This window comes from Neophocaena asiaeorientalis, unplaced genomic scaffold (genome assembly GCF_003031525.2).
Source record: "Neophocaena asiaeorientalis asiaeorientalis breed wild unplaced genomic scaffold, Neophocaena_asiaeorientalis_V1.1 scaffold348, whole genome shotgun sequence".
Classification (NCBI taxonomy): domain Eukaryota; kingdom Metazoa; phylum Chordata; class Mammalia; order Artiodactyla; family Phocoenidae; genus Neophocaena; species Neophocaena asiaeorientalis.
In genome coordinates this window covers 3,268,937-3,286,752 of record NW_020172672.1, presented here as the reverse complement: position 1 = coordinate 3,286,752, position 17,816 = coordinate 3,268,937, and the positions used below count along the sequence as shown (strand labels likewise).

The 17,816-nt window shown below is 38.8% G+C and overlaps 1 protein-coding gene across 10 annotated transcripts in view; it reads right to left on the bottom strand.

Moving 5' to 3' along the window:
• Positions 1–17,816, bottom strand: part of SIPA1L1 (signal induced proliferation associated 1 like 1) — a 361,579-nt gene that overhangs the window by 97,643 nt on the left and 246,120 nt on the right. For all 10 annotated transcript variants that reach the window (XM_024739668.1, XM_024739676.1, XM_024739674.1 and 7 more), the window contains 2 exons: positions 14,554–14,742; positions 926–1,100 (listed from right to left, as the gene is read on the bottom strand). In XM_024739668.1, coding sequence (XP_024595436.1) covers positions 926–1,100; positions 14,554–14,742 — 364 coding nt within the window. The remainder of the gene's footprint in view (positions 1–925; positions 1,101–14,553; positions 14,743–17,816) is intronic.

Sequence of the window (17,816 nt, the reverse complement as noted above, 5' to 3'; positions counted from 1 at the left end):
TCCAAGTTGGCAACAGCAAAACCATGGCAACAGGAAATTCTTCCCTGCAGTAGAGTTTATGAATGCTTTTCTGTTTTCATGACTCAACTCCTTATTTAATTTCCTGTACAGAAAATCAGAGCGATTACTATAGACTGCAATACAGATGTGCTAATCCAAAGACCCTCTCAAAGAAAAACAGGTCACAGGTGTCTATGGATGGATTTTGAGATAAAATTTAAAACTGCCTTCACACAGACGCATAGCAGAAGTCAACATACTCTAGATACTTGAGAACGTAACTCTTTTATTAACCACCTGGGAATGGGAAGGGACAAACCTCTATGTTCACGAGCTGTAGCTAAACAGACTGCTGCACTATTGTCCTTTGAATCAACACATTTTACGAGCCAAACTAATATCAAAGCTAAGCCTATTTGCTTAGAGATTAAGTTAGACTATGGACAATAATAACAGGAAATAAATAAACAAAAATACCTCTAGATATTAAAATATAAAAATGATTAAAAAAACCATACAATGACTGACTACACAGATATGCACAAGGATTATGACATGAGTTAGCGAAAGTCAAAAATTCTAGGGCTTGCAACCGGATGGTTTTAAGTTGCAGGAGTTTTTCGGCTAAATATAGCGAAATTTGTGCAACGCTATCCAGGGGCAATTCTGCATGATCTCCATCCACTGCTTTCTACCTTCCCCATTTCTGATAACACTATTTTTTTAAAAGTCCAATCCTAGCTACTTTGACTACGGTCTTCAATTGTTATAGAGCCACATCTTCCCTCCCTGGCTTCTTCCTCTCCCCCATCACCAGCAGTTTTCTACAGTAAGTGGCCATGTTGTTTTACAGGCAACTTACCAGGTGAACATCAACACAGCAGGAGGACAATATGCCTAGTAGGAGGGTATAAGTATTTCTTACTTTTGGTGTCAAGCTGCGCACGATACTTCTCAAATCCTTTGAGCCGAACGCGTTCTCCCAATAGCTGGAGGAATTCCTCAAAGGCTGGGCCGGCTGATTCGTTGTTGTACATCTCTTCTTCCGTGCTCTGTCCAGCTTTGCAGTACATGATGCCTACTTTCTGCTGATAGTTCAGCTGTGAAGGCAGGTGATACAATGCATATAAATATAGGCAGACCCACTCTGTCCGCTTAAATGCTACTAAGTCTTGTAGGCTATATGCCCATCAAGTAAGCTAACCTCTTTCTTCTCTTGAAATCCTTCTGCTTTCGTTCTTCCCCTTTTAAAAAGGGAGGCCTTAAGAATTTAAAAGTAAAGGTCTACTTTACAAAAGATACTCTATTTTTTAATTGAAGTACAGTTGATTTACAACGTTGTGTTAGTTTCAGTGAACAGCAAAGTGATTCAGTTACATACACACACACACACACACACACACACACGTAATCTTTTTCAGATTCCTTTCCCTTACAGGTTATTACAAAATACTGAGTGTAGCTCACTGTGCTATACAGTAGGTCCTTGTTGGTTATCTATTTTATATATAGTCGTGTGTATATTTTAATCTCACACTCCTAATTTATCACTGCCCTGCTTCTCCCTTTGGTAACCATAAGTTTATTTTCTATGTCTGTGGGTCTATTTGTGTTTACAAAAGTTACTTTAAACTGTATTGCACTAAAAGCCTATTAAAGTTTTTATAAAATTTGGGAGGGTAAAATTGCAAGAGACTTATCTCCTAATGCCACTTTTCCAATATATTAAATTATAAACCTTGGTTATATCTTTGTGACAGCACTAGCATCAGAGAGTATGCTTTTCAAATATTTTTCTAGAAGACGAGTACCTGGATAGAAACTTTAAAAGGGGCCTCATAATGGCAAATCAGCTAGTGGTAAATATTCCTTCCTCAAATACAGCTAAAACAAAGCATTCAAGAAATTCAAATATGATATAACATTAATAGAAACACTCATTCATCACTGAAAAGTTTAGTCATTCTATAAACAAAATTTAAAGTTGTATTAGTCATTTAACACTAAATGAGTTTTCAATCTTAAAATTTAGACTTTTAATTCTCCAGTAAAATCAGGGCAATCCATATCACTTAAGCCTGTTTCCAGAGTGGCACTGCAACCACTGTATCAGTAAATTTTTATCTCATAAAAGGGAAGGGGGAAGAGAAGAGGCAAAATTTTAATAGCTAACATTTATTGAAGAGCCACTGTCTGCCAATCACTGTTTAGTGTTTAACTTACATTATCTTATCCTCATAAAAGCCTACAAAGCAAATATTACCCCTGTTTGACAGATATGCAAAGAGAAGGTCAGAAAAGGGAAAAGCAAGTAACTGGTCCAGTAGGGAGAGATCATAAATTATCAGCCCTGTGATTCGGTTCTATTAAATATTACCAGGACTCAACCAGGCTTGTCGTGCTCTATTTCTGTCACTGCAACGTATGTCCATAGCCCCTTATTAGCAATTCCACAGTTGAAAACCAAATTTAAGCAAATACATTTGGCAGTAAAACTTGATATGAGCTGACAGTAATACTTTTTAATTTATTCCTCTTTCTGTGAATATTCGTATTTTTTGGAAATATTAATGTGTTCGATTGTGGGGTGCTGCTCCAGATCCTGGGGACTATTACTCCATGCCGCATGCATTTTATTATCCTTCTAAAGCTGGACCTTTCTTAATTCTGAAACATATCCAGCTCCTATTGTTTTACACAAGTCTGTGAACCGAAGCAACTCTTTTTCAACTTTCTAAACCAAATGGTTCAGAATGGTGATAACTAGAAAATGTCATGACGGAACTCCTGCTTGCTTTCCCCCCTCTCCACTGCGCGCTAACTAGTTGACAAGGAAGATTCAGTAGCTTTTACATGACCCATAGGCATGAGAGCTCCTTAGGACTTCTACAATTGTGCAGAATTGATTTTACTCGGCCTACTTCCACAAGTGGAAGGCAAAGTTCCAAATCTGAAACTTGCAAATAACTGGATATACCAATGTCGGAATCTTTTTAAAATAGCATCCAACCTTGCATTATCGCTGCTTCATTTTAATTATTAACAGAAACACATTTAGGATTTAGTTCACTTTTTTTTGAATGCCACATGCAGTAAAGAAAAAGAAAGTAAAACCTACCACATACCACTGGCAGCGGGCCTCCTTCAAAGGTCTGAATGTTACTAATACTTAGAGGGGAACTCCCACAGGTAGTGATTTCATCTTGGCTTTAGAATTCAGCTGAGTATCCTATTAGGTCTCAACAAATAAAAAAGTAGTGGTAGGCTCTATGTCTGTTACAAAAGAAGTCCTTAATGAAGCCAGATTCTTACTCTCCCCCTGCAGGCAGAACTGTCAAAGAAAAGAAGCAATCTGGAGCTTGGAGTTATTTGCTCTTTGGCTCTGTGCCTCCCAGATCAGCCTTCTCATGCAACAATGCAAAACAAAAGTCACCCTGTTCAGTGGAAAGCATCGCAGTGATATTGGATTTGTGGGTGGCTTTTTAAACTTCTTAGATAAAGGCCTAAGATTTCACTGTGCAATATTCAAGAGGATTCATTTACATATATGAAAAAAGAGTTCGGAGAGAAGATAAGTAACGGAACTTCCCCCAAACCACTGTGGAAGCAGAATGCAAGGACAATGAGACAAAGTACTGCCTTCTTTTGACGGGTTTCTCACACTCTAGTGAGCTCCACCTGCAGACAGGAGAACAGACTGGTATTTGCTGGTTGTGAAAGGAAGGCTCCTTTAAGAGGATGAGGAAATTTGTTGGAATGTCAAATTTCCTCTAAACAGTGTCAAATGTCAGTGCTCTGTCCTCGAAGGTGACACTATGACTGTGTCCTTGTTTCTGCTGCAGTAAAGTCGAGGTAGGTGGGTATTCTGTGAACTCAGGCTCCTAGAATCTTCAGTTAGCAACCTTGTTCCCTGCCCAGAATATGAGAAGTTGTTTAAGGAGGAGTTATGTAAGTAATAATAAAGAATATTTCAAGAGAAAGAGCAAATGGAAATGGAGTTTAGAGCTACGGTTTGGGGATTTTGAATTGCTCTGAGGTTATATAAAACACTTTTTTTTTTGAGACACACACAAACACATCTGTATGGATTTATGTATATGAATATGTAATACCTTCCTGTAATGCTCAAAATAGAGTTATGATGACGCCAGAAGCCATCTTGGAAACAGGTTCGGTTTATCCACAGTTTAGGATTTTGCTTTTGGATGACTGTGAAGTCATGCTGTACAGTTCCATCCTTGCATATCTATTGTTCATATGGAGCACTGATGGAAGTGTTTGGACACTCAACAAATGTTTGCATTGTAAAAAGTGGTGATGGTCAATCCAACAAGACCAAGGTTCTGTTTGAGATGAAAGTCTTGAATCTCAATAAAGAAAGTGTCTTTCAACACCCACCAAAAGTGACGTTGGGCTCCCACAGCTGGGAACCAACAGTACAAAAATTGCTCTTCATCTCATAAAATAGACACTTTAACAAAGAATCAAAGAAACAGGTACTGCAAAATCTGCCTTACGCAGCCCTGAGTTCCTGGAAAGATGGATGATAAAGTCAGAGCCCTCTACCAGTAGAAACAGGTTTGAATAGCCAAGTTCTCAGAGACCTCTTAAGAAGTTCCGTATTTTCACCTCTTCTTTCCTGATGTCACAGCCAGAGGAAGGCCACTGGGGGCAGCACAGACCATGAGAACAACCCAGTTCTTCCCTTCTTACAGAATCTTTTAAATTGTCTGATTTAATCCAGAGATTTAAAACAGTCACTATGAGGTATTTCATTGTCCAGCAGTTCTCAAAATGTGGGTCATGAACCCTTGAGAGATGCCTGAGCTTTGTTCTGGGACACAGTTAATTGGAAATAGTTTGATCCTTTCAGTTCTTCCTTTCAAACTCTGACAGGTCTTAAGAGAGCAGCATTTAATTTGAGGTTAATTTTGCCCCATTATTGAGGCAAAGTCATTTTGAGACTTTACCCAATGCTATGTGAACTATGTATGAGGTTTTCCAGATTGCCTGGTGGGAGCAGGAACTATTCTCAGCCAGCCAGAGGTCTGAGGATTTGCCCCCTTCAATCTGAGAGTGGTTCTTACCCTGGCCGCAAATAGTTTCCTCAAATACATGCACTTACCAGTACCCAGCTCTGCAAATCTTTTCTCTCTCTGGACTCACATCTCAATCTCTACTCAGGAAGGCCCCTGGGCTTCAAGTGGGTGCCCCTCCCAGCTCCGCAGCCTGGAAACTCTCTTCAGGCAGAAAGCTGGTGCAATGTTACTGTTCATTTGGTTCCCACCTCCCAGAGACCACTGTCCTTTGTTGCCTGACTTCCAACGTCATACAAACCAATGTTTTGTTGTTTTGCCTAGCTTTTAAAAGTTGTTTCACGTGGGAAAGTAAACTAGTCCCTCTCTTTTAATCTTGGCTGGAAACAGAAATCTGACTCCATTTTAAAGTCAACTACTGGTATATAATTTCTGAACAGTAAACACTGCATCCATTTGAGGCATACACAGTTGAATGATTTCTAATACACCTCCAACCCGATCAAAACACAGAACATTTCTATCACGCCAAGTTTCCTGGTTCCCATTTGCTGTCCATCCCTGCATCAACTAACAGCCTCAGACAATCACTGTTCTTTTTTTTTTCCACTGTAAATAGGTTTGCCTACATTTTAAAAGAATATTTTTGCTGGGTAAAATTCCTAGTGAGAGTTCTTCTCTTTCAGCATTCTAGAAATGTGGCTTCCACCTTTTCATTATGCTTTATAGCTCAGGAAATGGTTAATTTTAATCCAATTGTCTGTCTTACTGTCCTTCTTTGAAAGTATTTTTTCCTCTGGCTATTTTTAAGATTTTTTCTTTTAATTTCAGCATTTTTTACTATGATGGGCCTACATCTGATTTTCTTTGTATTTATCCTGCTTACAGTAGGCAGAGCTCCTTGATTCTGTCCCAATTCGTGTGTTTCATCAGTTTTGGAAACTTCTTTACTGGTATTTCTTCAGACATCAATTCTGTCCCCAAATATTGCTTTAATTTCTCTTCTTCTCCTGGGAATTCCATTACATATATGTATTTCACTATGGCCCACATGTCTTTTAGGCACTTTTCTGTATTTCTCATGTTTTCTTGTATACATTCTTCAGTTAAAAATTTGCTGGTAACTTCATCAATTTTCTGCTGTGTCTAATGTGCTTTAACCCATCTGCTCAGATTTTAACTTTTTGTTTTTGTTTTTTCAGTTCTAGAATTTCAATTTGATTTTTTAAAAACAAATCCCAAGTTCTCCAGTGACCCTTGATCTCTATTTTTTATTTTTGCAGCCCCCATGAAATTAATGAAAACTCTGAACTGTCACCTAACTTCTTATCTGCAGCTTTATGCTATACTTAAGCACCAAGCCTCTTACAAATCAGCAAATGTCCAAGGAAAAAAGTGCTGCAGGATGACTTAATTTTGATGAACCCAAGTTTCTCAATTATTTCTTTTCTAGAAGAGAAATACTTTTTGGTGTTATATCTAAGAACTCTTCACCAATCTTCAGGTCCCCCAATTTTCTCCTATGTTTTTGTCAAAAATTTGTATAGTTTTACATTTCAAACTATGATCCATTTGAATAAATTTCTGTATAATGTGTGAGATTTTGGTCAAGTTTATTATTTTGTCTATGTAATTGTTCTGGCGCCCTTGTTTGAAAAGCCTAACCTTCCTCCACCTTTGTCAAAAAAATCAGTTGGATATATTTGTGTGGAGCTATTTCTGGTTTCTCTATTCTGTTCCATTGATCCATGCATCTATCCTTCCAATAAGACACAGTCTTGATTACTGTAGTTATACCAATATAATATAATGTCTTGAAATCACGTAGAATGAGTACTCCCACTTTATCCTTTTTCAAAATTGTTTTGGCTATTCTAGTTCCTTTGCCTTTCAATATAAACTTCAGAATAACCTTGTCTATAATTTCAAAAATCTTGCTGGAATTTTGATATCGATCGTGTTAAACTGATATCAATTAGGGGAGAATTGACATCATTAATAGATTGAGTCTTTCAATCCAAGTACATGGTATGTTTCTTTATTTTATTTAAGTCTTCTGTGAGTTCTTTCATCAGTGTTTTGTAGTTTTCAGCATACAAGTCCTAAACATTTTTTGTTAGGTATATACCCAGCTATTTCATTTTTTATTGAAGGATTGTAAATGTTGTATTTTATTTTCAGTTTCCACATGTTCATTAAAACAGATCCAACTGATTTTTGTGAGTTGATGTTGAATCATACAACCTTGCTGGACACACCTTGCAATTCTAGAAAGTTTTTGTAGATTCCTTAGGGTTTTGTACATAGACTATCATGTCATTTGACATAGGGACAATTTTATATTTTCCTTTCCTTTATCCACCTGACTTTTATTTCCTTTTGTTGCCTTATTGTACTGACTTCTAGTACTGTGTTGAATAGCAATAGAGACTGTGTACATCCTTGACTTGTTCCCATTAAGTCTTTCACCAACTATGATGTAAGCTGTAGGGTTTTTGTAGCTGTTTTTAATCAAGCTGAGGAAGTTCCTCTCTATTTCCGTTCTTATCATCAGTGACCACTATGTCGTTCCTTATCCCAAGTTCCCCAGCCAATGTGCTTCCTTCGTTCCACCTTTCAGATTCATGTTTGCTTTATATACCGTGTACAAGGTTTATAGCTGTACTTAGCAGGAAGAATAGGGGAAAATTACATCTACCCCATACTTCCAAAAGCAGAAGTCCAAATTTATTTTTAAAAAACACTGTGTCCAGTGTTTCTGGTTACTCTCAGTGGGTGGGCTGGTCTGAGACAAGCTACTCTACCATTACTGGACATGAAGACCTTGGTCATTTTTTCAAATCCTCATGATTCACACTGATAGCATTTACTTTGGCTTGTTCTTCATAAACATGATAACGGTCTTAACTACTTCCTAAAGATTTACCACTGTATTGTCCTCCAAAAAGAATGACAAAGAGACTGGAAAAATTCAGTGTTGGGGGCAAAAAAATGGTAGGTAGAAAATTTATCTTCACTGAAATTTACTAACAAAAATCAAATTGCTTAAAAAAAAATGACATATGGGGTCTTCCCTGGTGGCGCAGTGGTTGAGAGTCCGCCTGCCGATGCAGGGGACACAGGTTCGTGCCCCGGTCCGGGAAGATCCCACATGCCGCGGAGCGGCTGGGCCCGTGAGCCATGGCCGCCGAGCCTGAGTGTCCGGAGCCTGTGCTCCGCAACGGGAGAGGCCACAACCGTGAGAGGCCCACGTACCACAAAAAAAAAAAAAAAAAAAAAAAAAAAAAAAAAGACATATGGATACTGGGTAGAAAGATCATTTAAAAAAAATCTGACAGAGATGCTGTCAAAATTATTTATATACATGTGCACAGACAGATTCTAATCTATTTTTATCTTTGGCATAATGTAAAGGAAATATTCTATACACACACACAATAATCTTATCTAATAACATGCTGTGCAAAAGTTCTCCCAAAAATAGAAAGCTTCATATTGGGTATTAAAATGATGATTTATGTACTTGTATTGATTTGACATTAAGATGAATTTCAATTACATAGGAAAAGGCTCTTCATTGCAGCATTGTCTGTAATAGGAAGACTGTTATCCATCTAAACGTCCATTAATAGAGGAACTAATGAAGTAAACTATGGTACAGCAACAAAACAGAATATTATGCAGCCATAAAAACAATGGGAAAACTTTCTGTGTACTGACATAGAAAGGTCTCCAAAATATATTACTAAGTGAAAAAGCAAATGTTTACAGCATGCTATATTTTGTATAAGAAAAAGGGAACTAAGACTACATATGCATATCTGGTATATCTGTATAAAGAAACATAGGAATACATAAGAAACAAATAAAAGTGGTAATATAGGGGAAAAGAGAGGTGAGGGATAGGAACAGGGTGGAAATGGGATCCCTCAATGTAAATACTTTGATTTTTGGATCATTTGAAGATATTAGCTAATTAAATTCCTGAATTTAAAGCACAATTCACAGTTTAAAATCAAGAAGACTGAAATATCTGCAAACAGTTCCTCTGTCTTTTTGGATTGTGAACCAAAGAATCCTCACTGCAAGTCTTAGCCATGCTGAGCTCCTTCAACTGCAAACTGCAGCCCTACCCAGCCAAACATCTTCCAAATGCTACTGCTATCAGTCATGTTAATCATAAATCTTACTACTGGAAAGGACCCCATCCAGTCACCCATCCCAGCCGCAGCCAGGCAAAAGAGCATGGATGAGCCCGTGTAATCATTACTTGTGAACAGACGAGACAAAGCAACCAATGCCACTGTCTCCTTTCTCTGACCTGAGGACAGTCGCGTATATGTCTACCTGATAATGTACATATGGAACCCATCTGGCGGCCATCTGAACTTTCAACATTCATTAGCTGATACCATAATCTAGAAGAAGATTGAAATTTCAGAAATGGTCATTGTTCTGCCGAAGCTTCATTCATAGAAAACAGGTTTTGGAAAAATTGTTTTCCCTATGGTTCATTCTTTAAATCCAGCTGCCTGAATCAAAGAGGAAAGTGGCTAGTCAAACTCATTTATCTTCAATAGAATAATGCACCAGGGCAATGAACAGACTAAGTCAGCAGAGAATTTCACCCATGCCCTTAATCAAAGGAACAGTGCTATTCATTATCAAATAAACACTGCTTCTTTCCTTACATCTATTCTTGAGATATATATTACAGACCTAATTAGATATGATTACTTTTCCCCTTTAACTTCAATAACTTGAAGGGCAACATTTTAAATAGAGACTCCAACAAATATTTTCATTTCTTTGTATTTTTAGTAAGTATCTAGAAAAACAGTGGAAATACTCATTTAGGTAAAATCACTACTGTGTACAGGAACCTTGACATTTCCTAATGAAAACAGGTCTTCCAATTTTCTCTTCTGCAAACTGGCAACTGCACTTTATTTTTAAGCTCTATTCTGATCCTATTTGGGTTTTACATGTTATACTTAATACTGGGCACTGTAGCCTGTAGCAATAAAACTTGGATCCATATTTCCAGTTCCTTCTCCCACTCAAGGGGAGGGGAGGGGAGGATGGGGTGTACAGTGTATTGGGTAAGAAAGTGGACTCTGGAGCCCAAATGCCTGGATGCAAGACTTGCCTCCCCCAGATCCTAATTGTGACCTGGAGGGGTCCTTCCGCCTCTTTGTGCCTCGGTGCTCCTGTCGGCAAAGCAAGAACAATAATAGCACCTATATCAAAGGATTCTAAGGGTTAATTAAAATAATTCGTGTAAATTGCTTCACACAGTTCCTGGCTTAGTCACTGCTCAGTTCCTGGCTTAGTAATCTGTTTTTATTACTGCCTTACACTCCTGCTCAGCAGGACTGCTTGCTGTCCCATAACCACATTCTGTGCTTCTGTCCTGCTGCGCTTTGTTCTCATTGTTCTGAGTCTAGACCACCGTATGGCTTATTCTCTAGTCTGATGAAAGGTCTGTTTCATCCTGACCCGTTTCATCCTGACCCATCTAACCAATCATGACTTGGCCCCACTGGCTTGTCTGTTTGCAGTTCTCTTATTATGCTCGTTATATTAACCCTACCTTTCATTACAGTAATTTATGACTTTGTCTCCTTCAAAGGTAAGGACTGTGTCTTACTAGCCTATTTATTTTCTACAGTATTTAACAATCTGCAAAGGGTGGTTACTCAATTAGCATTTATTGAATTTGAAAAGTTACGCTTACTTCTGAAAGTTAAGCACAGTATATTATACTATCTATAATGGCAGCTTTCTCACAGGGTGCTGATAAAGATGAAATAACGCATATAAAGGACTAAGGAGTTATTATTTTATCACTATTCATGCGCAGTAAGTGCTTTACACGTGTGAACTCCTTGAAACAGAGGCTGGTATAACGACCTTTCATTTCTCTTGCACTGGGTAGATGAGATAAAGGTGTTTTTTAATGACTGATGAAGAAAAACGGTATTAATATGGCAAATTTAAAAGTGACTCAACTAGCCATATTATTTAAAAGTTGGCCTGAATAGATAATGGAATTCCTGATATTTCACAGTGTAGTGTGGAGGACCAAAATAATTTGAGATGTGCAAAAAGAGATGAAAACTTGCAAATCTTAAAAACAAAAGGTAGTATCGTGCAAACGCGTATCCAATGTTCAGGACTCCTAAGGGAAAATGGCACTGCTTCGGAAAGCCTCGATCCTCTCAATCATAAAACAGGCCAATAACTGGAACCTACTGCCCACGGGTGCCGTGAGGATTAAATCAGATGATGCTGGTAAAGAGCTTAGAACAGTGTGGTAAGTAAACGTATATATTTATCTAATGTGTTTTCATCATAAGAGATGCTCTCAATTATCTAATACACGAAGATGCAGGACCATGGTGGAAAAACTAAATCCAGAGTTGATCTAAATTTGCTGGGTCACAAACTGCTCTAAATTCCTGACAAAGTGAAATCATTGGCAGGTTATTTCATCTTCTTATTGACCTTTAGATGATAATGGAAATGGACATCAATCAATAGTGAAAAATCCAGGAAGGTGAATGTGAAAGCATGGGTAAGCCACAAAGCATATAATCATTTCTTAAAACTTTGGGAATTAAAATACCTACTTCAGTTCCCACATAAATATCAGAGTCTAGTGAAATGAAAAAAAACTTTTTATATTTTTGTGAAATACTATCTTTTATAGTATATAGATATAACTTACATCTGCTCTTCTGTTCATTTCATTTTTAAATGGTAAGATGAAAAAAAGAAAGAAAGAAAAAAGCACCAAAGATCTGAAAGGCAAAATGCCACAATATAGCAAGCAAATAGTGTTTTCTTTATCCAGGCATAATTATGTGAGCTGTTAAAGTATAAAAGATTTTAAAGGAATCATTTAAATAAAACTTAAAGGGAGATGTAGAAGGTCCTTTTAGTGAGTCCAGTTTTTTGGTATTCATACCATCAATCTCTTTAAATATAAGGATGTATAAAGCATGAAATTTCAAAAAATGATGACATAGATGGAAACTAAAAATGCTTTGCAAAGATTCAAATGCATAATGCGGAGCGGCTGGGCCCGTGAGCCAAGCATTTCTTTTTCAAAATCTGTATTTGTAAAGGCACCGAAATAATTAGTTTCTCACAAGGATTTCAAGGCATTAATAAAATTTCCTACCAAAAATATGACTCCCCAGACTAAACACCTAAGTACGTGTGTCCTCTGTTTTTTATCAGTATAATTCTGGGCTTTAAACGCTATGAATATATAAACGGAAAGAGAGACCAAGTGGTGGTGTCCCTCAGTTCAGATAAAGAGCTGCTCATACAGAATAGCAGGTTTTAACGTCTAGATTCTACTGCCTAGAATTTAGTAAAATTTCCAAAATAAAATTGGGGAGACTCACCTAGACTGCCAAATTTTAATTTAGCCGGAAGGCATTAAAGAAGACAACTAACACACATTATCATCAATAATTTATGAAGGAAAGGATAGTTTAATGTCCCCAAGAATAAGAAACCTATCATTTCAGAATAATGGGCAGTTTTGTGAATTAAACAAATGTACCTTTAAGTTAAACTCATTATACTGCTCTTATCTTTCCTGTGTGGATGGGACCATATAGTGTTTATCACAGAGCAGCCCCATCTCCAACATTCTGTAAACACTATGAGAGGGCACAAAATGTGACAGAGAGCCCATACACTGTCTACAATTGGGGCACTCATTTTTAAATTTAATATAAGTAAAACAAAGGGAAAAAGGAAGAAAATACCTCCTTTACACAAAACAATCTGTTGAATTTAGAATGTGCAGTTTACGATTATATTATCAACGTCTAAATGTTGTTGTTTCCCTTGAAAAGTGTAGTAACTGAAAAGACTGAGTCAGTAAAGTTGAACCTAATCATTATTTTTCTACTCTTCCTTTGTTAGGATAAATGCTCAAAATATTTATTGGAAGAACAGCACCCAAAATAGTTAAGTCTATGTATCAGTAGTCTTCTGAAGCACTCAAAGTGCTCAAATTTACATGTTATAAACATGGATACTCACAGCCTATTTGAAATATACATATGAAATAGACATTAGCTATGCTTTACAGTAAGTGAGATGAATGGACAAAAGGAGCAGTGATTAGAAAAGTTACATCCAAATATTGGTTCCTAATAATATATTCCTATCAGCTGATTTAAAAGAGTGAATATTCCTTGAAACTGATTTTTTTGAACTACCATTCATTTTAATAAAATTCAAATTTTTTCCTAATTCAAAAAATACTATCAAAATCTGTTTATAAAATGGAATTCAATAACTGGACCAATTTTACTTTTGGAAGAATTTTTAAAAAGTGCAATGGGAAAGCTACTACCAGTCACTGCCAGGATGTAATATGGCTAAAATATTCAAAGAAAGAATTAAAATAAGAGTACGTAGATACAACATCTAATAAAACTAGCCCATATGCTCAAATGATTCCAAGTAGAATGTGTATACACTCTCTGGTTAGTGGATTTTCCAGATTATAGTTTTGCATTCTCTACTCTTCTGCCTCCTCTATATGGATTATCCTATCACTCATTTGTATCTGGATCAATGGCTCCACATTAAGGTATAGGAAATATGGAAGAGAGAAAATCTTGAGCACTTGCATTTTGTTACAAATTAGGACCCAGATTTTTTAAATTCTGAATTTTTTATTTAAACACCTCAGCTAAAATACATTTTTGGTGGTATTAATAGACTAAAAATTAAAGCTTTTAAGAATGGTGTGGAGTAGTGGCTCCCAGTACAGGCTTTGAACTTATTAACTGTGTGAACTTGGACTTACTACTGAACCTTTCTCTGTCTCAGACTCCTCATCTCTAAAATGGGGATAAAAATGGTATCATTCTCTCGGGGCTGGGACAATAGTTGGGATAACATATTAAGGTACTTAAAACAGAGCCTGGTGAATATGTTCATTAGTGTTAGCTACTGTTATTACTGTTATTGCTACTACTTATTCCTGGAGTATTTGAAAAATTCATTGCACTTATGGAAGATTACCAAAAGAGTTGAACATTGTTTAAGTACTGTATCAGTCAGTCCTGACAAAGAGAATTTCAACACATGAGAAATGTTCAGAGTTCAGAGTTAAGAAAAAAGAAAGTGAATAATTGCAAAGAGAAGATCCTTCACAAAACATAGTATCAGTTTTCCCCATCAAAAAAGAATTATTCAGGGCTTCCCTGGTGGCGCAGTGGTTGGGAGTCCGCCTGCTGATGCAGGGGACACGGGTTTGTGCCCCGGTCTGGGAAGATCCCACATGCTGCGGAGCGGCTGGGCCCGTGAGCCATGGCCGCTGAGTCTGCGCGTCCGGAGCCTGTGCTCCGCAACGGGAGAAGCCACAGCAGTGAGAGGCCCGCGTACCGCAAAAGAAAAAAAAAAGAACTATTCAGGTCTGTATTCTGGATGCCTAGTGGAAACCTGAGCAGCAAGAATGTTCTACCCTGGAAGCCCCACTTACCCCCTGTTCATCCAGTTTCATAAGTTGCTCTGTGACTTTGGGGGTGTTGAAGGCCAACCGCAGGCACTGGACGTTGAGCTCGGGAATCACGTGCTCCAGCACTTCCTTCAGGGGCAGTCCCCGGGCCGTCGAGTGCTTTGCCGTTGAGGGTATGGCATCCTCCAGCACTGACCCTCTCAGTGTCATGAGCTGAAAGAGACACATGTGCTCCGGTGAGATGAGCAAATACATCAAATGCACTGAAAGCCCAGTCTGAGGTCCCCCTTAAGGAGCTGGAAATGACATTTGATTGGTTGAGCCAGTGAGGGGGAAACGATGAGGGAAGTGATGTAAGATACTTTGTATATGAAAAATGAGACCAACACTTTCAAGAAGACCCAGGTAAGTGCAACGGAACTCATAATCAAGGCTTCCGAGGACATTTCCTTAAATACCAAATAGAGTGCATATTTCCCTAGAGAGCTCAGAAAGATCAAGGTCTCCATATAGCTATACAATGCCACTCACACACTCACCAGGAAATTAAGAAGGAGCTATCCCTGAGAATATCTGAAGACTAAATGCTGAGAATTTAGATGTTACACCTTTTTGAATTATAAAAGGTAAGGGTGGGGGGAGAGGAAGTTTTAAATTTCATAATGTACTGTTGACTAGCTTAAACTATTCCCATCCCCAAAAGCTGCTACAACAGGACAGTGATTATAGGTAGTAGAGCGGCACCATCAACAGCATTTAAAACGACTTTTGCTTTACGCTTATGTCTTGAGATCCCTTCCATTATTATGAAATAAAAACATGAGCAAAGAATTTTCCTTAAGTAATGATGACCTGTCGAAGTAAACTAGTCTTAATTTTCAGACATTTCCACGTGGCAAAGTTGTCAGTATAATTTAAACACTGTACGGTGACCTAAAGAAAAAAACCCATTAAGTCGAACGAATTTCTGTTAAGTATGTAGGTTACAAGGCACTGTACTGCAACAGGAGCAAACGTTGAGGGCTGGGTGTGGCATGCAAGAGGCTGAGAGGTAAGAAATACCCATTCAGGAGGATATATCTACTAAGAAAAGTTTAACAAGGTCAGGTTCTACAAGAGTCCAAAGGCAGAAAAGGGATCACCGTGGCTCAGGGCATAAGGAAAGGCCCTCATGGAAACGGGTGGCACTGAAAAGGGGCCTTGAAATCTAGGAAAAATTATACAAAAAGACAATGTCAGAGAGCAAAGGTGTGGAGATGAGAAAGATCGGGGTGTGAGCAGGAAAGAGCGACTGCTGGAGCTTAGCTGGATCTAAGCGAGCCCAAAGGGGCAGTGGGTGGTGAAGCTACAGGCAGGCAGGAGCCCCTAGCGAATGTACCCTGACGGGCGTGCACCTCATCCGGCTCCAACCGGCCATATCAGAACTTGTTTGCATAGGGATGATGATGTAAGAAAATTCAGTTGGCAAATAAGATAAACTGCCCGAGGAAGCAACTACAGGTAGAGAAAACAGAAACAAACTGTAAACAGTCTTCAAGTAACAGGCAGGGGGTGTGACAGAGGATTAGCAGGGAAAATGGAAACCAAAGGAAGAATCACCAGGGAAGTAAAATCTATAACTGTGCCAACTGATGGAGAAGAGAGATGGGGGTAGGAAAAGCCAAGGTTGCCAACCTCTGACTCTCAAGACAAGAAAAAGGTGCTTGGGGTATCTGCAGTCTGTTCATTTGATTAGTATCTTTTTTTTCATTTATAAATAGTTTGCTTTCAAATGACAGTTGTGTAAAAAATATTTTTCCTGTGACTTAATATCTAACTTGACAGAAATAATTTTTGTTTCATTTTTTAAACCACGGAAACGGCTGAGCAATTCGCGTGCTCCCGGGGACAGGAGGCTGCAAAGGCTGGACGTATTTCCAACTGAGAACCCCAGACGAGGATTGCTAATCACTGCTAATCCTGCACCGCAGGAAGACAGCAGCCCACCTCAAGAAAGCCAGAGCAGGGCTTCCCTGGTGGCACAGGGGTTGAGAGTCCGCCTGCCGATGCAGGGGACACGGGTTCGTGCCCTGGTCCGGGAGAATCCCACATGCCGCAGAGCGGCTGGGCCCGTGGGCCATGGCCGCTGAGCCTGTGCGTCCGGAGCCTGTGCTCCGCAACGGTAGAGGCCACAACAGTGAGAGGCCCGCGTACCGCAAAAAAAAAAAAAAAAGAAAGCCAGAGCAGAAAACCAAAAAGGAATGATTCCTTTTTATACCTGAATCACTAGTGTTACTGATATTTTTGTTAATGACTTCCAGAAACAGGAAGAGAATCCTCCTAAATCCCTGTGCACCCATGCTTAAAAGCACTCACACCACAGATTTTGTTCATAAACAAACTGTCATGCTTCCAAATACATGTAAATTCCTTTTTTGTTTCTTAGTTGTGCAAAGCCTATTCCTACTGAAAGAGATTTGTTTGTATTTCTGTTATCTTGATGCCATTTACTGAAGCAACAGCAGTGTCACTATGGTGACTATGTCTTCTTTTTTCTCAATGGATTTATTAACAGGAGAAATCAACAGCATGAGAAGCCCCTACAAAGGCATAAGAATTAAGTCTTACTTTATTATATACTCAGTGAACTGCCTTCAATGGGAAAGAGTGAACTGCCCGTCCTACAATGTGCAGCTCTGGAGCAGAACCAACATCTAGAGATGTTTCTATCAAAGGACTTTCATTAGTTTATTTCTATGAAAACCCTCATAAAGATACTGTAACCGAGCAGGACCCTATGGGGGCCTTCCCGGGACAGGGCTTCCCCCATATCCTCTGCTTTAGCTCCTCTCTGAAGCACCTAGATTTGATGCAAATTTCCCGAGTTGTTCTGCAGATGTGAAAACCCCTCACCAAATGGAAGAACTACTTGACTACCCTAAGTAGTTTTTCTCAGGCCTCCTGGAGCCTAAGGACTCACAATGTTAACCCCCGTGACACCACCTTGCTGCCTCACCATCAGCCAATCAGAGAACTGTGCACGAGCTCATCACCTACCCTGCGACCCACCCCCACTCCTGGCCTTTAAAAATGCTTTGCCGACACCATTCAAGGAGCTTGAGGCTTTGCAGGGCATGAGCCACCTTGTCTCCTTGCATGGGCTTGCGGTAAACCTCTCTCTGCTCCAAACTCTGATGTTTCAGTTTGTTTGTCCTCACTGTGCGCTGGGCACACGAATTTGTGTTAACAATATTACAATTAAACCACACTTAAGGATTATTTCTATCGGAATGAAAAAACTTACACAA